At 41.8% G+C, this 26,502-nt stretch overlaps 1 protein-coding gene across 1 annotated transcript in view; it reads left to right on the top strand.

Moving 5' to 3' along the window:
* Nucleotides 1–26,502, top strand: part of ADAMTS14 (ADAM metallopeptidase with thrombospondin type 1 motif 14) — a 120,780-nt gene that overhangs the window by 57,053 nt on the left and 37,225 nt on the right. Inside the window, exons 7-14 of the mRNA XM_075258166.1 lie at nt 10,422–10,527; nt 13,078–13,221; nt 13,999–14,131; nt 14,837–14,950; nt 15,601–15,749; nt 23,363–23,538; nt 24,046–24,179; nt 26,353–26,476. Of these exons, the coding sequence (XP_075114267.1) occupies nt 10,422–10,527; nt 13,078–13,221; nt 13,999–14,131; nt 14,837–14,950; nt 15,601–15,749; nt 23,363–23,538; nt 24,046–24,179; nt 26,353–26,476 (1,080 nt within the window). The remainder of the gene's footprint in view (nt 1–10,421; nt 10,528–13,077; nt 13,222–13,998; nt 14,132–14,836; nt 14,951–15,600; nt 15,750–23,362; nt 23,539–24,045; nt 24,180–26,352; nt 26,477–26,502) is intronic.

Below are 26,502 nucleotides of genomic sequence, written 5' to 3'. Positions count from 1 at the left end.
GAGCCTCTAAAAACCCCAGTTTGGACCAATTCATGATGGAGGGAGCCTCTAAACAGCCCAGTTTGGGCAAATTCATGGTGGAGGGAGCCTCTAAAAAACCCAGTTTGGACCAATTCATGGTGGAGGGAGCCTCTAAACAGCCCAGTTTGGGCAAATTCATGGTGGAGGGAGCCTCTAAAAACCCCAGTTTGGACCAATTCATGGTGGAGGGAGCCTCTAAAACCCCAGTTTGGACCAATTCATGATGGAGGGAGCCTCTAAACAGCCCAGTTTGGGCAAATTCATGGTGGAGGGAGCCTCTAAAAAACCCAGTTTGGGCAAATTCATGGTGGAGGGAGCCTCTAAAAAACCCAGTTTGGACCAATTCATGGTGGAGGGAGCCTCTAAACAGCCCAGTTTGGGCAAATTCATGGTGGAGGGAGCCTCTTAAAAACCCAGTTTGGACCAATTCATGGTGGAGGGAGCCTCTAAACAGCCCAGTTTGGGCAAATTCATGGTGGAGGGAGCCTCTAAAAAACCCAGTTTGGACCAATTCATGGTGGAGGGAGCCTCTAAACAGCCCAGTTTGGGCAAATTCATGGTGGAGGGAGCCTCTAAAAACCCCAGTTTGGACCAATTCATGGTGGAGGGAGCCTCTAAAAAACCCAGTTTGGACCAATTCATGGTGGAGAGAGCCTCTAAACAGCCCAGTTTGGGCAAATTCATGGTGGAGGGAGCCTCTAAAAACCCCAGTTTGGACCAATTCATGGTGGAGGGAGCCTCTAAAACCCCAGTTTGGACCAATTCATGATGGAGGGAGCCTCTAAACAGCCCAGTTTGGGCAAATTCATGGTGGAGGGAGCCTCTAAAAAACCCAGTTTGGACCAATTCATGGTGGAGGGAGCCTCTAAAAAACCCAGTTTGGACCAATTCATGGTGGAGGGAGCCTCTAAACAGCCCAGTTTGGGCACATTCATGGTGGAGGGAGCCTCTAACCAGCCCAGTTTGGACCAATTCATGGTGGAGGGAGCCTCTAACCAGCAGAGTTGTGGGAAAGCAGGGTGGAGGGAGCCTCTAACCAGCAGAGTTGGGGGAAATCAGGGTGGAGGGAGCCTCTAACCAGCAGAGTTGGTGGAAATCAGGGTGGAGGGAGCCTCTAACCAGCATAGTTGTGGGAAACCAGGGTGGAGGGAGCCTCTAACCAGCAGAGTTGGGGGAAATCAGGGTGGAGGGAGCCTCTAACCAGCAGAGTTGGTGGAAATCAGGGTGGAGGGAGCCTCTAACCAGCAGAGTTGTGGGAAAGCAGGGTGGAGGGAGCCTCTAACCAGCCAAGTTTTGGGAAATTCATGGTGGAGGGAGCCTCTAAAAAACCCAGTTTGGAACAATTCATGGTGGAGGGAGCCTCTAACCAGCCCAGTTTGGACCAATTAATGGTGGAGGGAGCCTCTAAACAGCCAAGTTTTGGGAAATTCATGGTGGAGGGAGCCTCTAAACAGCCCAGTTTGGGCAAATTCATGGTGGAGGGAGCCTCTAAAACCCCAGTTTGGACCAATTCATGATGGAGGGAGCCTCTAAACAGCCCAGTTTGGACCAATTAATGGTGGAGGGAGCCTCTAAACAGCCAAGTTTTGGGAAATTCATGGTGGAGGGAGCCTCTAACCAGCAGAGTTGGTGGAAATCAGGGTGGAGGGAGCCTCTAACCAGCAGAGTTGTGGGAAAGCAGGGTGGAGGGAGCCTCTAACCAGCAGAGTTGGGGGAAATCAGGGTGGAGGGAGCCTCTAACCAGCAGAGTTGGTGGAAATCAGGGTGGAGGGAGCCTCTAACCAGCAGAGTTGTGGGAAAGCAGGGTGGAGGGAGCCTCTAACCAGCAGAGTTGTGGGAAAGCAGGGTGGAGGGAGCCTCTAACCAGCAGAGTTGTGGGAAAGCAGGGTGGAGGGAGCCTAGTATTAGCAGAATTGTGCAACGCTTATGGTGGATGAGTATGAGGATGCGGAGGAATTGGAGAGGTTGAGTACAGACATGGAGTTTCATGTTGGGGTGCTTTACACAGGTGGGCACAAAAATGAAGGCTCTATCCAGTGGTGGTTCATTTTTATCAATGTGAGCCGGTCGGCACTCTCAGCTGACAGACGGGTGCGCTTGTCAGTGATGATGCCACCGGCTGCACTGAACACCCTCTCAGATAGGATGCTGGCGGCAGGACAGGACAGCACCTCCAAGGCATATAGGGCAAGTTCAAGCCACAGGTCCAACTTCGACACCCAATACGTGTAGGGCGCAGAGGGGTCGGAGAGGACAGGGCTGTGGTCGGAAAGGTATTCCCGCAACATGCGCCTATACTTCTAACGCCTGGTGACACTAGGACCCTCCGTGGCGGCACTTTGGCGAGGGGGTGCCATCAAGGTGTCCCAGACCTTAGACAGTGTGCCCCTCGTTTGTGTGGACCGGTGAGAACTTGGTCGCCTACTGGAGGAACTGCCCTCCCTGCCGCCAACGTCACATGCTGGAAACATCTCCATCATATTCTGCACCAATTGCCTGTGGCAAGCATTGATGCGATTGGCCCTCCCCTCTACCGGAATAAAAGACGAGATGTTGTTTTTATACCGGGGGTCAAGGATAGCAAAGATCCAGTACTGGTTGTCCTCCATGATTTTGACAATACGCTTGTCGGTTGTAAAGCACCCCAACATGAACTCAGCCATGTCTGCCACAGTGTTAGTTGGCATGACTCCTCTGGCCCCACCGGAAAGTTCAATCTCCATTTCCTCCTCATCCTCCATGTCTACCCATCCGCGCTGCAACAATGGGACGATTCGAAGTTGCCCGGAAGCTTCCTGTATCACCATCACATCATCGGACAACTCTTCTTCCTCCTCCTCCTCCTCCTCCTCCTCCTCCTCCATTAAACGCAGTGAAGCGGACAGATGTGTGGACCTACTCTCCAGCTGTGACGGATCGGATGCTATCCCTAACTCCTCTGTGTGATCTGAGTTATCCCTGATGTCAATCAGGGATTCTCTCAGAACACACAAGAGCGGGATTGTAAGGCTCACCATCGCATCCTCAGAGCTCACCCTCCTTGTGGACTCCTCAAAGACCCGTAGGATGTCACAAAGGTCTCTCATCCATGGCCACTCATGGATGTGAAACTGAGGCAGCTGACTTTGTGGCACCCTAGGGTTTTGTAGCTGGTATTCCATCAAAGGTCTCTGCTGCTCAACCACTCTATTCAACATCTGAAACGTTGAGTTCCAGCGTGTGGGGACGTCGCACAAAAGCCGGTGTTGTGGCACATGCAGGCGTTGCTGGAGAGATTTTAAGCTAGCAGCGGCTACTGTCGACTTGCGAAAGTGGGCGCACATGCGCCGCACTTTCACCAGTAGCTCTGGAACATTGGGGTAGCTCTTTAGGAAACGTTGCACCACTAGGTTGAAGACGTGGGCCAGGCATGGAACATGTTGGAGTCCGGCAAGCTCCAGAGCTGCTACCAGGTTCCGGCCGTTATCACAAACGACCATGCCTGGGCCCAGGTGCAGCGGCTCAAACCATATTGCCGTCTCATCGAGGAGGGCATCCCTCACCTTGGAGGCAGTGTGCTGTCTGTCCCCCAAGCTGATCAGCTTCAGCACAGCCTGCTGACGTCTACCAACGCCAGTGCTGCAACGTTTCCAACTCGTAGCTGGGGTCAATCTAACAGCGGAGGAGGAGGCGGTGGCGGAGGAGGAGGCGGTGGCGGAGGAGGAGGAGGTAGAGGAGGAGGAGGAGGGGGGTGTTCTTCTCGTGTCCCTGCCAGGAATGTTAGGCGGGGAGACGAGGTACACCGGGCCAGTTTGGGAAGCAGTCCCAGCCTCAACTACATTCACCCAGTGTGCCGTCAGTGAAATGTAGCGTCCCTGTCCGCATGCACTTGTCCACGCGTCGGTGGTCAAGTGGACCTTTGTGCAAAGCGCAGAACTAAGGGCCCGCCTGATGTTGAGTGACACGTGCTGGTGCAAGGCGGGGACGGCACACCGGGAGAAGTAGTGACGGCTAGGGACGGCATAGCGAGGTGCCGCAGTTGCCATCAGGTCCAGGAAGGCGGGAGTTTCAACAAGCCGGAACGCCAACATCTCCTGGGCCAGCAGTTTAGCGATGTTGGCGTTCAAGGCTTGCGCGTGTGGGTGGTTAGCAGTGTATTTCTGCCGCCGCTCCAATGTCTGAGAGATGGTGGGTTGTTGTAAAGAAGCGCCTGATGGTGCCTTTGATGTGCAGGAGAAGGAGATAAGACAGGAACGGGGAGGATGAGGAAGAAGTCAACAAAGTGGCGGAGGCAGATGAAGTGGTGTCCTGGCTCGTCCTCTGGAGTGCATCGCCAGCACAGGTGGCAGTGGCAGAGGCAGTGGCAGTGGCGTGAACGGCAGGCGGCCTTTGTCCTGCCGTTGCTGCCTGCCACTGATTCCAGTGCTTGGATTCCAAATGACGGCGCATTGAAGTGGTGGGCAGGTTGCTCTTCTCAGAGCCCCTAATCAATTTCGAGAGGCAAATTGTGCAGACAACACTATATCTGTCCTCGGCGCATTCCTTGAAAAAACTCCACACCTTCGAGAAACGTGCCCTCGAGGTGGGAGTTTTTCGGGGCTGGGTACGAACTGGAACATCTTGGGAGATTCCGGGTGTGGCCTGGCTTCGCCTAAGCTGCTGACCTCTGCCTCTGCCTCTAGCTACCCTTTTTGGTGCTGCACCTGCCTCAACATCCACACTACTTTCCCCGCTTGACATCCCCCCTGTCCAGGTCGGGTCAGTGTCCTCATCATCCACCACTTCCTCTTCCAACTCCTGTCTCATCTCCTCCTCCCGCACAATGCGCCGGTCAACTGGATGCCCTGACGGCAACTGCGTCACATCATCGTCGATGAGGGTGGGTTGCTGGTCATCCACCACCAAATCGAACGGAGATGGAGGAGACTCTAGTGTTTGAGCATCTGGACACAGATGCTCCTCTGTTAGGTTCGTGGAATCGTGATGTGGAGGGGCAGGTTGAGGGACAATGAAAGGAGCGGAGAACAGCTCTGGGGAGCAGGGACAGTTGGGGTTATTCTGTGAAGCTTGGGAATTTTGGGAGGAAGGAGGACAAGACTGTTGGGTAATAGGAGGAGAGGAGGCAGAGTCTGACTGGCTGCTGGACAATGTGCTGTAAGCGTTCTCTGACAGCCATTGCAAGACCTGTTCCTGGTTCTCGGGCCTACTAAGGTTTGTACCCTGCAGTTTAGTTAATGTGGCAAGCAACCCTGGCACTGTGAAGTGGCGCAATGCTTGCTGCCCCACAGGAGTAGGCACGGGACGCCCTGTGGCTTCACTGCTACCTTGCTCCCCAGAACCATTCCCCCGACCTCACCCACGGCCTCGTCCACGTCCCTTTCCGGGAGCCTTGCACATTTTGATTTCCCAGTTAGAAACTGGCACTATATACCAGTAGCAAAAATTGTGGGTGCACGTAACCCCAATATATTCTTTGAATTACCAGTCAGAAACTGGCACTATATACCAGTAGCAAGAAATGAGGGTATTTGTAACCCCAATATATTCTTTGAATTCCCAGTCAGACAATGGCACTATATACCAGTAGCAAAAATTGTGGGTGCACGTAACCCCAATATATTCTTTGAATTACCAGTCAGAAACTGGCACTATATGGCAGTAGCAAGAAATGAGGGTATTTATAACGCCAATATATTCTTTGAATTACCAGTCAGAAACTGGCACTATATGGCAGTAGCAAGAAATGAGGGTATTTATAACCCCAATATATTCTTTGAATTACCAGTCAGAAACTGGCACTATATTGCAGTAGCAAGAAATGAGGGTATTTGTAACCCCAATATATTCTTTGAATTCCCAGTCAGACAATGGCACTATATACCAGTAGCAAAAATTGTGGGTGCACGTAACCCCAATATATTCTTTGAATTACCAGTCAGAAACTGGCACTATATGGCAGTAGCAAGAAATGAGGGTATTTATAACCCCAATATATTCTTTAAATTACCAGTCAGAAACTGGCACTATATACCAGTAGCAAGAAATGAGGGTATTTGTAACCCCAATATATTCTTTGAATTCCCAGTCAGACAATGGCACTATATACCAGTAGAAAAAATTGTGGGTGCACGTAACCCCAATATATTCTTTGAATTACCAGTCAGAAACTGGCACTATATGGCAGTAGCAAGAAATGAGGGTATTTATAACCCCAATATATTCTTTGAATTACCAGTCAGAAACTGGCACTATATGGCAGTAGCAAGAAATGAGGGTATTTATAACCCCAATATATTCTTTGAATTACCAGTCAGAAACTGGCACTATATGGCAGTAGCAAAAAATGAGGGTATTTGTAACCCCAATATATTCTTTGAATTACCAGTCAGACAATGGCACTATATACCAGTAGCAAAAATTGTGGGTGCACGTAACCCCAATATATTCTTTGAATTACCAGTCAGAAACTGGCACTATATGGCAGTAGCAAGAAATGAGGGTATTTGTAACCCCAATATATTCTTTGAATTCCCAGTCAGACAATGGCACTATATACCAGTAGCAAAAATTGTGGGTGCACGTAACCCCAATATATTCTTTGAATTACCAGTCAGAAACTGGCACTATATGGCAGTAGCAAGAAATGAGGGTATTTGTAACCCCAATATATTCTTTGAATTCCCAGTCAGACAATGGCACTATATACCAGTAGCAAAAATTGTGGGTGCATGTAACCCCAATATATTCTTTGAATTACCAGTCAGAAACTGGCACTATATGGCAGTAGCAAGAAATGAGGGTATTTGTAACCCCAATATATTCTTTGAATTCCCAGTCAGACAATGGCACTATATACCAGTAGCAAAAATTGTGGGTGCACGTAACCCCAATATATTCTTTGAATTACCAGTCAGAAACTGGCACTATATGGCAGTAGCAAGAAATGAGGGTATTTGTAATTCCAATATATTCTTTGAATTACCAGTCAGAAACTGGCACTATATGGCAGTAGCAAGAAATGAGGGTATTTGTAACCCCAATATATTCTTTGAATTCCCAGTCAGACAATGGCACTATATACCAGTAGCAAAAATTGTGGGCGCACGTAACCCCAATATATTCTTTGAATTACCAGTCAGAAACTGGCACTATATGGCAGTAGCAAGAAATGAGGGTATTTGTAACCCCAATATATTCTTTGAATTCCCAGTCAGACAATGGCACTATATACCAGTAGCAAAAATTGTGGGTGCATGTAACCCCAATATATTCTTTGAATTACCAGTCAGAAACTGGCACTATATGGCAGTAGCAAGAAATGAGGGTATTTGTAACCCCAATATATTCTTTGAATTCCCAGTCAGACAATGGCACTATATACCAGTAGCAAAAATAGTGGGTGTATATAGCCCGAATTCTATTGCTAGGGGACTTGCAGTGTATTTCTGGGGTGAAGGTGGGGGGGCACACCGTTGGAACGGGTATCGGGGGTATATATCGGGTATACGGGAATACACTGTCAGTGTATTCCATTCAGGATCCTGGGAAAGCTGGGTTGCGGCGATTGAGCCCGTCAGTGCCACGTTACACTGACAAGCTTCTCCCTGGAATTTAGCTCTTATAAGAGCTGTTGGTTGTCTTCTCCTTCCTATCCTAGTCTGTCCCTGCCTACCCAGAATCTAAGCCCTAGCTAACTGGACGGAAACCTCCGTCCCCGGTGAATTGCAAGCTCAGAATGACGCGAAGCTGGGCGTCGCTGTTCTTTTAAATTAGAGGTCACATGTTTTCAGCAGCCAATGGGTTTTGCCTACTTTTTTCAACGTCACCGGTGTCGTAGTTCCTGTCCCACCTACCCTGCGCTGTTATTGGAGCAAAAAAGGCGCCAGGGAAGGTGGGAGGGGAATCGAGTAATGGCGCACTTTACCACATGGTGTTCGATTCGAACATGCCGAACAGCCTAATATCCGATCGAACAGGAGTTCGATAGAACACTGTTCGCTCATCTCTAGTTTTAACGTTCAGAATCAGTCAGCGTATCCGTAGTGTGAAGGGGCCCGTATTTTGCAAAAATACACGCGCGTTTACTCCGTGTGAAGCTAAAGGGATTAAAGGTGAACTTCAAGCTCAAGGAACATCAGTGTCAAATCGCACCATGTGTCCTTGTTCGAGCCAAAGTGGACTTCATGGGAGATGACCAAGGAGAACACCATTGTTGAAAACAGATCATAAAAAAGCCAGACTGGAATTTGCCAAACTACATGTTGACAAGGCACAAACCTTCTGGGAGAATGTGTTATCGACAGATGAGACAAAAAACAAACTTTTTGGCAAGGCACATCAGCTCTATGTTCACAGACGGAAAATGAAGCATATCTTGAAAAGAACACTGTCCCTACTGTGAAACATGGAGGAGGCTCTGTTATGTTCTGGTGGCTGCTTTGCTGCATCTGGCACAGGGTGTCTTGAATCTGTGCAGGGTACAATGAAATCTCAAGACTATCAAGAGAGACTAGAGAGAAATGTGCTGCCCAGTGTCAGAAAGCTTGGTCTCAGTTGAAGGTCATGGGTCTTGCAAGAGGACAATGACCCAAAACACACAGCTAAAAACACTCAAGAATGGCTAAGGGGAAAACATTGGACTATTCTGAAGTGGCCTTCTATGAGCCCTGACCTAAATCCTATTGAGCATCTTTAGAAGGAGCTGAAACATGCCGTGTGGAAAAAGCACCCTTTAAACCTGAGACAACTGGAGCAGTATACTCATGAGGATTGGGCCAAAATACCTGCTGAGAGGTGCAGAAGTCTCATTGACAGTTACAGGAATCGTTTGATTGCCTCAAAAGGTTGTGCAACAAAATATTAAGTTAACCATCATTTCTGTCTAGGATTATTTCATGAGTTTTATTTATTTTTAAGCAAAAAGCAATGTCTGACTTTCATTTGTTCATTTTCAAATTATTTTTAATTATTATTACTTTGATCAGATTCAAGTCATTCAGGTTTTTATTTCATTAAACGAGGGGTACCAACAATTTTGTCCATGTTTTTATAGTATCTATATAAAAGCTGGACAATAGATGCTAGATTCCAGTGCTAGATTCCAAGGGAGTCTGTCACCAGACCAGCAAATTCAAATAGTAGGAGTTCAAGGGAATGTATCTTTTTTTTTTTTTTTTTGCTTCCCAATCCATGCCTCTGTTGCTGAGATATTAGCTTTTTTGCCACCAATCTGTTTGCTGCAACAAGGGCATCTAATCAAAGAGCTAAAGTGGGCTTTCCAGTGCACAGCTCCCTTTCCCTCCAATGCAGGGGTGTAATTTGAGGGATGCAGACGGTGCAGTCGCACTGGGGCCCAGGAGCCTTAGGGGGCCCATAAGCACTGGTATCAGTATTGAGATTGCAGCTTCCATCTGGCCAATAAACTAAGGAGACCCACAGATTACCCAAACCACACTAAGAATGATTAATTTTCTTAGCACCCATAACCATCACTATCAAGAATTTGCTGTAGGGATGAGGTAGCCAGACAAAAGATTACACTGGAGCCCACAAGACTTTAGTTACGCCACTGCTCCTATGCCTGACATGTATACTGTTCAGCCTCATCCATCATTGCAGGCAAATATCTCTTTGGTGTAATAAGAGCAGCGATGATGATGCCATCATACCAAAAAGCTCATTAGCATATCAGGAAAAAAAGCTAATAATATTTCAGCAATAAAGGCACGGTAAGCAGAAAAAAATGTTTTTCTATTTTTTGGAACCCCGGCTATCTAATTGTGCTTATAGTTGGATAGGGACTGTTCTGATGACATTCCCTTTATAGGGTTTCTCCAGGAAAGTGTAGGCTGGGGGAGGAGTAAATTTTTTTTAAAAAATAAAGCATACTCACCTTTGGTGTCACACTGATGCCTGGATGCCAGAGGTCATATGATCTCTGAGACCAATCACCAGCTTCAGCAGTTGCTGAAGACAGATTGATGACGTCACTAACATACATCACCGGTTCCTTGCCAGTGACCAATCCACAGCTTTAGTAGTCACATACAGCTGAGGACTTTTGGCATCTAGGCACTGGTGCAGGAGCGGACACCAATGGCTGAAACAGAGCACCAGGAACAGGTGAATATGCTTTATAGTGTTGTGGAAAAGCCGCTTTTTTTGTTGCAGATTTCGTTGCAGTTTTTTTAGCCAAAGCCAGAAGTGGGTTGAACAGAAGGTAGAAGTATAACAACTTCCCATATATTTTTCCCATCACTATTGTAGCCACTCTTGGTTCAAAAAAAAAACTGCAGCAAAATCTGCAGAAAATAAAAAGCAGCTACTCTGCATGATGGGGCCTTATACATAATTTGCTCATTCACTTTAAGGCTATGTGAAAGATGTTGCTTAATATATCATATTCTTTTTATGTACACTAGGTTATGCTCCAGTCACGGGTATGTGCCACCCATTGCGTAGCTGTACCCTTAACCATGAGGATGGCTTTTCTTCTGCATTTGTGGTTGCCCATGAAACGGGTCATGTGTAAGTATACTGGAATCTGCAACGTTTTCTTTATCACATGAAAGAAAGGGAAACAACTACATATATTTCCACAGTTAATACCAACAGCAAAATCTATAGAAATAGAAAGGAGATGTTGTTGGGATGCTGTCCTCCTCAAGACTAAGGAATACTTCTTGATTTCAGTTTTGCACCATGCCGAGTGTCACCGAGTGACAATAGGGAGTCCCGAAGTTGTGATTGCATCTGAGCCCTGGAGCCTGAAGGGGCCGAAAAGGTTATGTCCCATAGTTATTTTGGGTCCCTTACAGCTAATTTTGAGTTGGAACCCACCTCAAAATTTGCTCAAATACTGGATGAAATCAATGGGAGACAATGGCTTCTTTTTTTCTGGACTCTAAGAGGTATCTTGCTCGATCTCGCTGTGGATTCCATAGCTGAATCAACAGCAGAACCCATGGCACAAAACTACAGCTAAATAGCCACATTATTTCTGCACTACTCAGAGAGCAAACTTGGGGCGGAAAGCCAAAGCTCTGTGCCTCTGATTACACAGGGACAAATTTGGACAGGAATCAGAGGTAGAAAATTCCTCTCCAAATTCCGTCTTGTGAATAAAGCCTTAGATGTTTGAATAATGGATGAAAATGGAGTAAGTGCTTCGATCAGTTGTTAATGTTTGGACAATGAACCTTTATAGAATCGCATTATTTTGTCTGTTAACTTTGTGTATTTACCTAGTCCTCCATTTTATAGACATGCCTGTTTACAAGGAATGAACAGAGAACAATGGTTTTTAATGTGAACATATGTGATCAGCGTCAAACCAAAAATGGCTTCATGTTTTTTAAACGATTATATTATTTTTCTCAAGAAATAAGCTGTTTTCAACAATAAGCATCCAAACATCAAAAGCCATTCCTTGTCTTACTTTAACAATGAAAGAATTAAAAGACAAACCAGGCAAACGTGGTTATGACTATGGACAATTCTCTCTTTGTTACTATGGAATTGTATAATTTAAAGCAATTTGACAAAACAGTGGTAAATTATCGGGCACGTTGTAAACCAATGAGGTTATCTGTTATGTCTGTTCATCCTAAGATCAAAGCGTACATGATGACTACATGTGAACAGAATTGCTCTGGCCACCTGGAGCTTATAGTTAGATACATCTTTAGGGAATCAAATTGTTTAATAGTTTGGTAAGCACATTTGTCATAAGCTCGTATTTGTCTCTCTACAAACCACAGTCTATATTACCTTCACGTTGACTTAGACATTAGTTCACTCATAACCACAGAAGATTAGAAGAAAGGTAAAGAACTTCTTGTGTCATTCTCAAAGAACTCTATTTCCTGCGCAACTACCTAAGTTCAGAAGCACTGGTCATAATAAAGATGTGTGATTTTTTTGCACAAAATAGTTTTAAAATAACATCTGAAAAAGTCTGTTATAGGCTAAAGGCCCCACATGGAGAAAAACAGACAAAAAAAAGAAAAAAAATGCTGCGGAAACACAGAGTTTTTTTTAATTGCGTTTTTGCTGAGTTTCCCTCTGCGTACTTTCTGCTCTTATTATACCTATGCAGAAATCAACAGTGTTTCCGCAGGTATAATTGACATGCTGCAATTTTCAAATACACATACGTTTTTCAAAATGCAGCTTTTTCGCTGCAGATTTTTGTCTACAACGTGTGGATGGGATTAGCCAGGATCTGAGCTGCTACTAGACACTTTGGTGGTGGTTTATCTCCACTGACAAATGATTGTCTAACACTGAAATTCAATATACTGATCTTTTTTTCCTCCTGACATCATCTGATGGATAGAGTCTGGAAGTCCCACATAAGGCTGGTCTTACACGACCGTAATGCTTTTACGGTCCGCAAGTTACTGATCAGCAACACTAGTTGCTGATCATCAACTTACACTCCGCAGATGTCCGTGACCTTCCGCACTCGCCCATAGAGTTATATGGGCGAGTCCGTGCAGTGCCGTGAATTGCGGCCATTACGGACATGTTCTAAAAAGTGCGGACCTCGGTTGCGGCCCGACATACCACAGATAAAATATCCGGTGGTGTAAGAGGCCGCATTGAGTATAATGTGTCCGCAATTGAAAACCCTCAATTGCAGACCATTTGCGGACTTAAACTACGGTCGTGTAAGACCAGCCTAAGAGAGACAACTAGCCTCAACAAAAGTTGACAGGTTTCAATGAGTTTGCCTAAAGTGTATGGTGACCTTTACTGTGAACTAAAAGCTATGTGTCCATTCTTATTATTCCTAGTATTTTATTAATACAATGAAACCTGGGCACCAGTCTGTGCAGGGACAATGTCCTTTGACAAAGGGAATGGCATCAACAAGTTCTCAATTTATTAATTCATATTCATGATGAAAAACATAGAAACCCTACAATGCAGAGTTCTAAGAAAAGAAGTTGTAGAATAGTTATTCCATGAAAAATACAAGTATTTAGTTACCAGCACGGGAGGATTGGTGAAAGACCTTCTTCCTGAAATTTATTGAATTGTATCATCATGTTGTTTTTTTCCTTCATTTTATAGGCTAGGTATGGAGCATGATGGTCAGGGGAACCGGTGTGCTGATGAAACCAGTATGGGAAGCATCATGGCTCCATTGGTGCAAGCCGCATTCCATCGTTATCACTGGTCGAGATGCAGTAAGCAAGAACTTAACAGATACATACAGTAAGTTCCTCAAATTCTTTACTAAGAACAAAATCTTCAAAATCTAGTTTTTTTTTTTGTTTATGTAGGAGGAGTGTCTATATTCTTAGAAACGTGATATACCCAAGAGTGTAATCTGAACATCTGTATGTAAAACCTGTGACTAGTGGATGAGTCAGGAGTAACAATGAAGGTCTAGACAGTCTTTTGTAGTGTGGTTGTGCTCTAAATGCAATCGCTGGCTGGAATCTGTCTGTTTCCTTATTGTGTGCTGCACACCTATGCACTTCTATGTGGTCTATATGATCTTTGTTACAGATATTCTAAAGATCAAAATACTTGTGCAAATATCATTAAGTAAAAAAGTAAACGATCATCAACTTTTATGTTCTGTATTTTAGCTTTAATACTATTAACTACAGTAAAGACTACCCACAAGCAACTATCTTGTGCCCCCAAACCCATGAATAAGACAAATGTCAGTTTTTACATTACAACATGCTGATCATTCTTCCCCTGCAATTCAGTTATTGGTGGAGAGTTGAGAGTTCCCCAGCGACAACAAATAGCCGACTTCTTTTGCCAAAAATCAATGGGTGCCCATGACAAATGCCAAGTATTACAACACAACATGCCAATACTTCAAAATCAAATCCATTCAAATGGTTTTAATAGCAAAACATTTCTGAAACCAATCTGCCATGTGTGAACATACTCTTACGTTACCGGCAGGTAACAGACCATGACCAATTTCTGTGCCAATAATTAATGTGCAATCTTCTTCCCTTTCTCTTTTAGTTCCTATGATTGTCTCTTGGATGATCCCTTTGAACATAAGTGGCCAAAGCTCCCAGAATTACCAGGAATCAACTACTCTATGGATGAACAATGCAGATTTGATTTTGGAGTGGGTTATAGGATGTGCACTGCTGTGAGTATCACAAGTTATATATGGAATGCTATAGAAAAAGGACTATGAACTGTAATTCTAGACACTGGTTATGACCAGAAGTGGCACTTTTCGGGGCAAGGGCTTTTCAAGCCATCATGGAGTCTTTTGCATGGAACAGCATACTTAAAAGGACAGTAGTCAGTATGTTCTGGTTATGGGCAAAACTTATATGGGAAAAGATTTAAATCCCTGATCTAAGGATACATGTTCAGATGTTCATGATTTTCCTCCTGGTGAAGAATTTATGCATTTCTTTTTATCATGCCCAACCCATGCTTAATCCAAAAGCCTTTTTCCCTCTTATGGTTTAACCACCACAAATATTGGAATTGAGTCATAAACTGGGAGAGACCAGAAAATGCCATCTCTGAGCAGCAAAGATGACTGTTTTCAGATAGGCAATGGACCACAGTATACACTGGATAACCCTTGACTGTATTTGCTTGACATTGATTTATATATGATTTTGATATCACATAGCCATGTGTCTATAAACTGATTTATTTTCCAAAATAAATTTTTTTTTATGAGAATATGCAATCTTTATTCAATCTTTTTCATAGGACACAATGATACTGAACAGTCTTTTTCTGTTAAATTGAGCTTTTTTTTTGCTGATTAATTGTATAGAAAGACTCTTCCTGTACAGTCAGACTGAAAAGCTGCAAATGTCTGTTCTCACAGTTTAGGACGTTTGACCCTTGCAAGCAGCTGTGGTGCAGTCACCCAGATAATCCTTATTTCTGCAAGACGAAGAAGGGCCCCCCTCTTGACGGAACTGAATGTTCTCCTGGAAAGGTACTTATTCTTAATTATAACATTTGCACAATTTGCTGCTGACCTGAAATATTTTCTGTTTTGTGAGCCTATATCATAAAGAACCTTTCATGCAAAGAGTGGTTATTTCGTTATCTTAAAGGTGTTATCCCAGAATTTTATCATCTATCCATAGGATAGGTCAGAAATGCTTGAAGGTTGGGGGTCTGACAGTTCAAACCCCACTGATAACAGGGTTCTGTAATCCCAAGTGGAGCATGAATGGTTGAGCATGAATATGTCTGTTCCATTCAAAGTCTATAGGACTGACAAGCCTGACAAGGACTGGCTGAGCACTAAGCTATCCCTATAGAATTGTGCAATTAATCCACTGTTCTCCTCAAGAGTTGGAGTACCAAAAGTTGAGACCAACACCTATTATGAATTTATGGCATTAAGATAGGAAAATCCCAATGAGTGTTCTTTGTTCAGTTCCATCATCACATTTAGATCTGTGTACTGTCTGAATAAAGATATGTCATGTGATCACTTATATGAAAAAAATATAACCTTACACATATGTTCTTACTTTTTTGTATGCTGACTATATACTATACATTTTTACATATATACAATAAAGTTATGTTAAAAATGTTCATGAGTAGTTTATTGCATTGTTTTTTGTCTTTTAGTGGTGCTTTAAAGGTCATTGTATCTGGAAAACACCAGAGCAGTCTTACAGTCAGGATGGAGGATGGAGCTCATGGTCGAGATTTGGATCTTGTTCTCGAACATGTGGAGGAGGAGTACGATCCCGTGGTAGACAATGCAACAACCCACCGTAAGAAGCGCATATGTATTTACCTTATAGGTCTTATCCACTTTTAACAACCAATTTTTACACAAAAGTTCCCAGGTGATCTCAAGAACAACCAGTTGTCATTGCAATGGTTTATTTATTTTCCTGCTCATTGCAGATGACTTTTGCTCTGGATAATAAAAGGTATCCCACGTAAATACAGCTCTCTATTACAAGCACATGTCCTGTCTAAAGCATCCAACCCCTTTAATATGAACATGTACATTACTGTACATCAGAAAATTCTTGGAACACGTATGTAATATACATGGAGCATCTCTTTCATCAACATCTCTTTCATGATGTCCATTTTCAAGAGAAATTGAATTGGCAAGAGAGAATAATTTCAATAATATAATAAAACATGTCCCTATGTGCATCTATATGAATCTGGAGGCTTATAAAAGCATAGTAGAGCTTCATAGAGTTCCTTGGATAAGAAGTGTAGCTATAGGGGGTGCAGGAAGAGCAGGATCTACCAAGATCTGGACCCTGAGGATGCCCTAAATTTTCTTCTTGCACATAAAATATACCACTATTCTGAATGACACAAAGTAGGCAGCTTCCATTACAGATGTTTGCACTGGGAACCATCAGCTTCAAGTTACGTCTGGGTGTTTACTATGGGTAGGTACCATATTGACACTTGTAGTGGCCTGTCTTCCGCAATTTTCCAGTTATTACATGTAGTACCTGCTGCAATTGCTGATAAACCAGATTGCTGTCTTGGAAGCTGGAGTCAAGTAGCAGCCTTGTCTAGTTTTCCATAGATCCTGCTAATGTCACCATATACATGAGATGTGTATCAGCCAAGCAGTTCAACATTACAGAATAGGAGAAGAGATAAAGTCACTGACAGACACCTCTGGCTACATCTAATTCGCATGTGAAATCCCACTGCCCAATCCCTATATCCAGCAACATCTGCCATTAGAGTATAGTCAAGAGGACTTTTGGTGAGTTATGCCAACATACATTTAATATGAATAGGCTGCTTTAGTGTAGTGTGCCTCTTTTCCACGCAATTACCGTACTCTAGAGAGCTGTAAAAAAGATAAACTAATTCATTAGAAATGAAATATTTGTCTTATATAAAGCAGTTGTGTGGGTTTCAGAACCAGTTGTAAAATAGCAGATCCCTTTGCAAGAACAGCAGGTCAAAGGGGGTATCCTCTAAAGAAGTGAACCCCTGTGATCTATTTTCAAAGTTGCCCATCTTAAAATTTCTCATTTGACTTTTATTAGCTTTAGGTTTACTGTTAAAGAATACTTTTTGTAGTTATTGGGATTTCGTAGCATAAGAAGATACTAATAGTAGTGAAATATAATGCTTGCACACATATAAATTTCAGGATTTTTACTGAATCCATGTGTCAGATTATGGGAATGAGAGAGAAAAAGCTGCACTAATTGAATGTGGTGAGAGTACCATATTACAATATTCTTCTGGAATGGAAAACCTTGGTAACTTGGAAAGGATGTTCATTTTTCCATATGCACTTTGGAAAAAATTTTGTGCATTTTATATAGTAATGTGTATGGTGAGAAAGTCATATTAATGTCTGGAGTTTAGTGATGTTAAAGTTGAAGTCAGGTAAATATGATTTACAGTTGTGGACACTTTTTCCTTCCTGGAGATAAACTGACTATAGACATGATACATTGATATATAAGAAGGATTAAAGACTAACCCACCTGTCCCAAGTAAAATAAATATGCACACTTGTTTCTTACAATAATTCAGTATACCGTATAGTAAGTGTACAGCAAACGTTGTTACATTTACAATTTTCTTACACTACCAGTTAGTGATGCCCAACTAAGGAAATTCCTCAACTATAAAATTACTTTCGCACATCTGTTTTTCTGATGCTGCAAGGATCAGAACAATGGACATTAAAATTGTCTCAGTGACGGACGCAAACAGAACACTGGGGCTGATTTATCAAGACAAGTGCTTTCCACCCCGGTCTTGACAATCCTGCCCCCTCGTAGTTTGCTCATAATTTATAATGAGGTGCAGGTTTCATCATAAATTATAAAAGTAAAAAAAAAATTTGACCCACAGCAACCGAAGCTCCAGGGGAAAACTTCAATCTGCGTATGGTGTTTGGAGTGACAGATGGATATATGATAGAATCATCCAATGGGATACAATAAATGTATTAGAAAAGGTGGTACAAAGATAACGTGTTTCAAGATGAAAACCTCCTTTTCAAATCAACCATACCTTCTGTCTTTCAGAGACATCTAAGGGTATGTTCACATGGAGTTTTTTGCAGGCGGATTTTGACACGGAATCCGCCTCAAAATCCACCTGCAGAAACGGCTCCCATTCACATCAATGGGAGCCTCTTGCTATTTTTTTGCGCTACCTAGCTAGCAGGAAAAAGAAGCTACATGACCTGTCTTGCCGCTGATTCCACAGCTGAGTCATCTGCAGCATCCGCAGCTGGAGACAAGCTCCTGTTTAGGACCATTCATTCAGGCCTAATCAAGAGTGGGATGTCATGACAGAATACCGATGCGCTGCATCGGCAGCCCGTCCTGGCTAGCTGCGCCAAAAAACCACATGGTGGAAAACTTTTCTGCCATGTGAACGAGCCCTTAGTCACGAAAAAGCAAGCGCAAAAAGCCAAAAAGTACTATTATTATTTATTTTTTTTTAAGAAAACATTTTGAGATTTTGGTTGAATTTCCATAAAATAACTCCTAAATATCACGCGTTTCAAAATGACAAATTCTTTTCTATTTAGTGGCCTGTTCTGTACGGATACACTTTCCCAAACAATGAATGTCATTGTTTTATTGTAGGGTGAATTATTATTTCTACAATGAAAGGTTTGAGCTGTGTATTTCTTTAAGGCATACCAGAATCATTCCAAGGGCATCTGCATAACATATAAACCAACAATTGCTATGCCGCTCTGAGAAGACTTCCAGACAATCCATTGAATTGAAAAATATTTTACTATTTCATTTCTGAAACTGCATTACTCAGCAGGTGCTTACATGCAATTTATGGCTGACAGGCTTATATGTGTAGTTTAGGGACCAGAGCCCTAACTTATAGGCCTAACACTTGTGAGTAATCTTTCAAATTCCAGTTCAGCGAAATGTAAACATATGTTATGCTTCTGGTGGTTCTTTCTTCTCAGCAAAGCCACATCTGTATGCTCTTTTTGTTCTTTCTCCACCGTATTTTCGGATTACATAAACACAGACTTGGCACAAGGCATATAGCAAAACAATAAATTTTCAGAAGTTGTGATTTATTGAAGGCAAATGTTAATATAGCTCAAAGCTATCATTTGCTGTTTCAACTGCTTCTACTTTCTTGCATGTTATTTCTTCTTTTTCTTGTAACCTCTCTCATTTATTCTGCCATACGTCATCACAAGATTTAGCAATCGAGACAACTGAGCCTTGAATATACTTATATTCATAGGTACAGAGAACACAGTATTCTTACTCAAGTTCTTTGTCAAGTTTTATGTTTAGAGGGAGGGGTCGACAATGGATAATAATCATAATCATTTACCTATGTAATAATTTACAGATGTTATCTCAAATAAGTATAAACTAATAGCTGATCTGCAGGAATTGCACTAGCCTATAGATTCTCATGTGTGTAATATGTAATATATAATGTATTTAATATGTAATGTATGTACATATGTAATCCTACTAATATTATAAATGTGAAAATATGGATGTTTGTTAGTCAATCACACAAAAATAGCTGAATTCATTTGAATGAAATTTAGATAGTTTGTAACCTCGATTAAAACAAAGGCTATTTTTTATCTTGGTAAATGACATGGCTTCACGACTTATGAATTTATGTTCACATACTATATTACACTGCTCTTGCAGCATCTTATCTCAGGTTCTGATACAGCCAGGTCTATAAATCTCTCTGTGTAAACACTCAGGTAACCCTCAGTCATTTGTGTACATGCATTTGCATATTATCTGATATGCTCCAGGCAACATGCTGACACGATGGAAACACCTTTAATCCAAATGGTCAGTTTGCCAATTTTAAACATACGAGGTAAAAGAAAATCTAATTTGTCACAAAATTTTAAAACAATGAGAGCTATGAAGGTAGCCAGAGTTCTCTTCAAGCAGAGCTGAGGGGGATTATCGACGCCAACAACACACATTATATGGCGTCCCAGCGAAGAGATTCCGGAACAATCACGGGCACAGTGTGAGGAACAAGTTCAGTGACAGGCCAGCTTGAGAGCTGCGTAAACGCCATAGCATGTGGATCATCAATGCCAGCAACACACTCATTATATGGCGTCCCAGCGAGCTGCTGAGATGCCGGAACAATCACAGGCATGGCATGAGAAACAAGTTCAGCAGCAAGACAGCTTAAGAGCTGCCGAAACGCCAGAGCAGGCAAACTATCGACGGCAGCAATTTGCTGAATATAGGCGCGTCTTCGACGCCAACAATACGCAGATGAAGTCATGGGCAGAGGCTAGTATGTAATATTTCCCATCTACCAATACTTGTCCTTCATACTATAATAAGAGTTGAACATTTTTTCCAATATCAGAATCTGATGTCGTTTGTTCAGAATAAGTTAGGTCGGAATGAAGAGCCCCTGTTGCCCTCAAAAATCTTTCATGACACGCTGGACTGTATATTCAGCACTTTTATTGATAAGACTAAATTAGTAATATCAAAATAATTGACTGTGGGTTTGGATTTTAAACATGACACCCATTGGGACCAGATAGGGTAATATAGCAGATGAATCACCCTTCTTTTTCACAGTGGAGATCTGATGGGTATGCCTGCAATACCTGAGCTACTCCAGATTTGCTCTAGAATGATACAATGTGGGATTGCAGGTTGAATTTCTCCTTTATCTGGTACTAATATATCAGCTCCAGTTACAGGAAAAAAGGAACGTTAATATGCCCCTTCCCAAAAGTTCTATTAAGACCTAAAAAAAAACACGCCACTATCATGCCAATGCCACAGGTTCTAGCTCCACCATTGGTGACACAATAATAATTGTCATCTATGTAAAAAAAAAACAAAAAAAAAAACCTAAAAAAGTGTGAAAAACAGACATGCTTTTTTGTTTATATTTTCTCAGATATTAAAATAAAGAAACATAATAATAAAGCCCCATTTATCTTGAAAAAAAAAAATGCAAAAATTATTTGACTGACCCAAAGGAAAGAAACGCTATAGCCCTTACAACCAAAAAAATAAATAAAAACGTGTCCAGAAAAGTATAAAACTTTATAACAATAACATATTTTTACTTTTCATTTATGTTTGAGTATTTGCACTTGATGCGTGTACTATACAGTAGAAAATGCAGTTAAGGCTAAAGCCCCATGTTGCAAAAACGCAGTGTTTTTTGACACTGTGGAAACGGCGTGGAAAAAAAAAACGCTGCATTTTAAAGTACCTGCAAAGTGAATGAGGTTCTGGCTAATCCCATCCACACATTGCAGAAAAAAATCGGCTGCAGAAAACCTGCGTTTTTGGAAATCTCTGCAGGTCAATTATACTCGTGGAAACATGGGACATTGGCCTAAATTAAAGGGATCTTATCATTAATAAAAAGCACGTAGTTTTTATTATTTGTGCTAATTATGCTCAGGCGTTCCCCCGGTGCTCAGAGCACAGCTTCATCATCACTTCCAGTGCTCATGCTACATTTTATCTGTATCGCCTGCTGTAGGGAAATTTATCAGGCAACGGAAACCTTAGCAGCAGCAGCAGATTATGCAGATGAAACACAGATAAGATCCAAGCAGAAAACAGTGGAGCTAGCAATGCAACTCTGGTTTGAACTAGAATATAATGCCCTGTTCATATCTGCTTTTGTATTTTGTCTGGAAGGAGTTCATATGGAGACCCCCCCCCCCCCCCCAATGTCTTAGGGTTGGTTCACATCTGCCTCTGTATTCCGTCCGGATGGAGTTCGCATGGAGACCCCCCGAACGGAATACAATTGCAAGTGCTGTGCTGTAAAAGCACATGGACCCATTGGACTATAATGGGGTCCTTGTGCTTATCGCATACGTGGCAAGCACACGGACCCCATTACAGACTATGGGGTATGTGCGCTTTTACAGCACAGTGCTTGCAATTGCGTTTGTATTCCATTCGGGGGGGTTTCCATGCGAACTCCATCCGGACGGTATACAGAAGCAGATGCGAACCAACCCTAAGACATGATGTGAACCTATAAAATTAATGCGGTGTTCACACTAGCACCCGCTGTCCGCCCAGGGGTTTCCATCCTAATCCCCGGAGAAACTGCATAGGGGATGGCTTGCCAGCAGTCAGTTTTAAAACCCATTCATTTGAATGGGTTTTTAAAGCAAACCGGTTTTTTTTTGGATGGACACAAAGTTAAAAAAAAAAAAAAAAACGTTTCCAGGTGGAGAGCCTGCATACAGACACTGGCGGTTCGCTTTAAAAACTCATTCAAATGAATGGGTTTTAAAACTGACCGCCGGCAAGCCGTCCCCTATCCAGTTTCTCCAGAGATTAGGATGGAAACAAGGTTTACGGACAAGGGCGCAAATGTAAACGTTCCCTAAAAGTTACAAAGTGACACAAACAATGTTTTTCAAGAAGATATGAGATGTTAAAGGGAGTCTATCACCTTCCTTAACCGCTCCAAGCTGCCACCATAGTGCTGTAGGCACTGTGACATATGAAAAAAAACGTTTTTTTCTTGGCATCCACGGGATTGTGACACATAGTGAAGGAATGATATGGAAGTATGTCACAGCACCTACAGCACTATGGTGGCATCTTGAAGGTGTCAAGGAAGGTGATAGACTCCCTTTAAATGATATTAAGGATGATGTCAAGGGATTATAGAGATTAGGTAAAATAAAGTGAAATGGAAAGTTTTACAAGACTGCTGTTGGGATCACACTGGGATTGATGAATAAATCAAAGTGTAAATTCAGATTGAAGATGTTTAAGATACGATAAATAGGATCAGATTGTTATAATGTATGGTTACTGGTGGAGATATATAGGGATTAATAGAACCTTATATGGTCACATCATAAAGTGATGTGACTGCTGGAGTTACGTTAGTAGTGGATTTATCATATGATTGGTGGGATTAGTTTAGTGGAGGATGTATATTATAGGAATTAGTGAAACCCAATTAGTCATCTCGTTGATGTAATTGCTGGGATTAAGTTTTTAGTAGGATTATCATGTGATTGTTTGGATCGGTGTGAAGGTGGATGTATGGTAAATAGTGGGATAATGTGAAAGTCCAGTTTATAAGGTGGTAGTAAATGAAATAAGATAAAAAGGGGTTAACCAGGCTGAGAAAGCTTATGTATGAGGTATGTGCAGTCCCTTAATTTCAGAATGCAGAAGTGGCACATAGTGTATAGTGTAATATCCGCTTCTATGGAGTCTTTTTTTTTTTTTCTCTAACATTTTTTCCACTATTTATCAAATGTATTAGGAAATTGTTCCTGGATATTTCTAGTGACAAGTAGCTGTGCATGAGAAAGAGATAAGATTCAATACCATCATGACACATAGTAACAAAAAATGTATCTTTATATTGTGTTGTACAGACCAGCATATGGAGGTCGTGAGTGCCCAGGTTCTACCTATGAATATCAGATGTGCAACACTGAAGAATGCCGAGGACCATTTGAGGATTTCAGGGCTCAGCAGTGCTCGCAGCGAAACTCTTACTACACGCACCAGAACACCAAGCACACTTGGCTTCCTTATGAACATAATGATGGTAAGACAACTTTACTATGCTCCACGTAATGAATAATGTATGTTTTCTATTCACATCTGATAATAATTTGATGAAACCAAAGAGAGAAGGAGGACAGAAAGCCAAATGTAAAGCTGGACACAGACATAAGAGAAGGCAGACAGATAAACAATATAATCGTCAGCTCAATCTACTGGGTAAACGTATCTTCATCCTTATGTACAATCTTGACTGCCAGACACTTCTGGAACTGTTCTGGAGGGATGCAATCCAAACTTTATGATCACCATTTACCCCGATGTAAGATCTCAGAGGATAGTCCGGATGTTGTCACAGAAATACAGTTGTTAATTTCTATTATGGAATATAAGGACTATCGGATAATGTAAAAAAAATTGGGAATGTTAAAAAATCAGCCTGTTGCCCATGAGTTCTCCAGAGTATAGTAATAACGGCATGTTATGTTTCCATATTAATCTAATTCTTTGGCTGTTTATATTCTTGACACTGATCTGCTTTCCCCTACAGATGCACAGAAATGTGAGCTTATATGCCAGTCTAAGGAATCAGGAGATGTGGTTTTTATGAATCAGGTGGTTCACGATGGTACCCGCTGTAGCTACAAGGATCCTTATAGTGTTTGTGCCAGAGGAGATTGTGTGGTAAGTGCTCAACCATGCAATCTGCATTAAAGGAGGATGTCTTGTTTAGAAAACCCCATATTCATATACCCTATTAGGGAATCCTGAGCTAATAGAGTGGGTCCAGGATTTAGAACCCATATCTTTCGCCAAGAGCGGAGCATGGTTACATGAAACTATACAGTGTTTCCCATGCTCAGAAGGACCTCGTCTGTCCTGCATTGCACACACAATCCATTGATGCAAAAGGGCACTGGCCCAGATTTACTAATAGTCTAAAGTGTAAACTGAATTATCTCAATTTTACATAGCTTTTTTTTTTTCATTTTGGGGGAATTTAATCCACTGGGCCAATGTGTAATGTTTAAAGTGTTCTGTGCTATTGCTGAGGAGAAACTGAACACTTACTGCCAAGCTTATTCACAGTTTTTTGCAGTGGACGGACACTTTGTGTTCAGTTTATTCTAAAGGACCTTTTCTAACATGTAAGGTTTGTCCTAAGTGAAAAGTTCTTTTAAGTATCAGAAATGCCCATGCCTTTCCCATCTGTGCAACTGCAATGGTTTTTACTTTGGGAACATCTCAGAAGAGGGTTTATTGATCCCCTACAGCTTAATATAAGAACATGATGCATCCAGGAAGTCGAACATCATAGGAGTTGCCTGCACTTATACAGTAGGCTTAAACACTGAAGATCGTTTTATGAATGCCCAGCAACACTGCATGACATTAGACCATCTTTATATGCAAGAATTTCATTAGAGTTACTGATGAATTTCATTAGAGTTACCATTATCTGAGGTAGAAATCTATAATATAAATAGATTTCGTAAGAAATATCCATTTACTGACAATATTATGAGTCATGATGGAGAGATTTTGCCAAGAATACTTGGAGAAGTCCATGGAGAAGTTCCACATTTCCTCTCCCAAACGGGTTGTAGATTTTGAAGCATACTGCATATGTATGTTATATATAGGTATGCACAGTTATATGTTATGCTATGCATATATATATACATATATATATATATATATATATATATATATATATATATATATATATATCTGCATAGTTAAGAAATTTGTCTGCTGTGTTTGTTAAAGCATTATGGAGGATCTGTTTTCTTATGTGACCTCTCTTTGCATACAGAGTTTAAGTTAAAGTGTGTATCTCAAATTAAGGGGACGCCCCCTGAGAAATATTACATTTGTTTTGATAGCTATACTTTATGGTGTTGTTTTAGTCACAGTTGTCATCTTCAGCATGGATGGATAGAAGTGTTACTGTCTCAGGCACTTTTAATTTAATTCATCATTATATCATGCAGATTTTTGTTACACAACCAATTATACAGTTTTTTCTTCTTACCTGAATTTGCTTTATTTTTCAACAATTTTTGATTTTCTGTCAGGATTGGAATATATATATATGCAGCCGGTACCAATCTTGACTGTTTTTTGTCGATTCTGCTGGAAAAAATACAGGTAGAACTGTGATCTTGGTGTCATATCAAAGCTGAAAATCTTAAATACCAGTCAAAAGTTTGGACAAACCTTTTCATTAAGGAAAACAATGACAGAACACAAATTCAAAAGTGATAAACAAAATGTGTTATAATTTATATTCTTCAAAGTAGCACCCTTTTGGTTTGAAGACTCTTCGCATTCTCTCGCTTAGCTTCATGAGGTAGTCACCTAGAGTTACCTGAGGTGCTTGGCACTTAGACTATTTTTCCTTTTTTTTTTTTTTTTTTTTTATCCAACTCATTCCAAAGCACCTTAACTGGATTTAGGTCAGGCAAATATGGAGGCTGCGTCATCTGATGCAGAACTCCATCAAATGGCCTATACATAGCCTGATGGTGTGTTTTGGGTTATTGTCTTGTTGGGAAGGAAAGGATGGTCCTACGAATCAGATGGATGGCATTATGCTGCAGAATGCTGTAGTAGTAGAGATGAGCGAACTGACTCATACCGAGCCAGGTTCGACTCAAATATTCCAAAACTGTTCTTTCATAATTTCTAGGATTTCGGTACCTTTAAATGACTAACAACGGAAAAAATAGAACATTTCTGCAAAATAGAGAAGGCTAAATAAATCAGTCCTTCGAGGACTATTTACACAGGTCCTGCAATAGGTTTCCTTTATCTTTCCGGATTTGCGTTCTTATCTTGTTACTTTATATTACAGCACTTCGGATGTGACAAGGAAATTGGCTCTCTGAAAGAAGATGATAAGTGCGGGGTTTGTGGAGGTGATAATTCTCATTGTCGAACTGTGAAGGGAACTTTAGTGAAATCACCAAAGCAGCCTGGTAGGCAAATTTATTGCAGTTTTTTT

This window comes from Leptodactylus fuscus, chromosome 10, assembly GCF_031893055.1.
Source record: "Leptodactylus fuscus isolate aLepFus1 chromosome 10, aLepFus1.hap2, whole genome shotgun sequence".
NCBI classification, from domain to species: domain Eukaryota; kingdom Metazoa; phylum Chordata; class Amphibia; order Anura; family Leptodactylidae; genus Leptodactylus; species Leptodactylus fuscus.
Note: the sequence above shows the minus strand (reverse complement) of the source record. Positions and strands in the feature narration are given on the sequence as shown.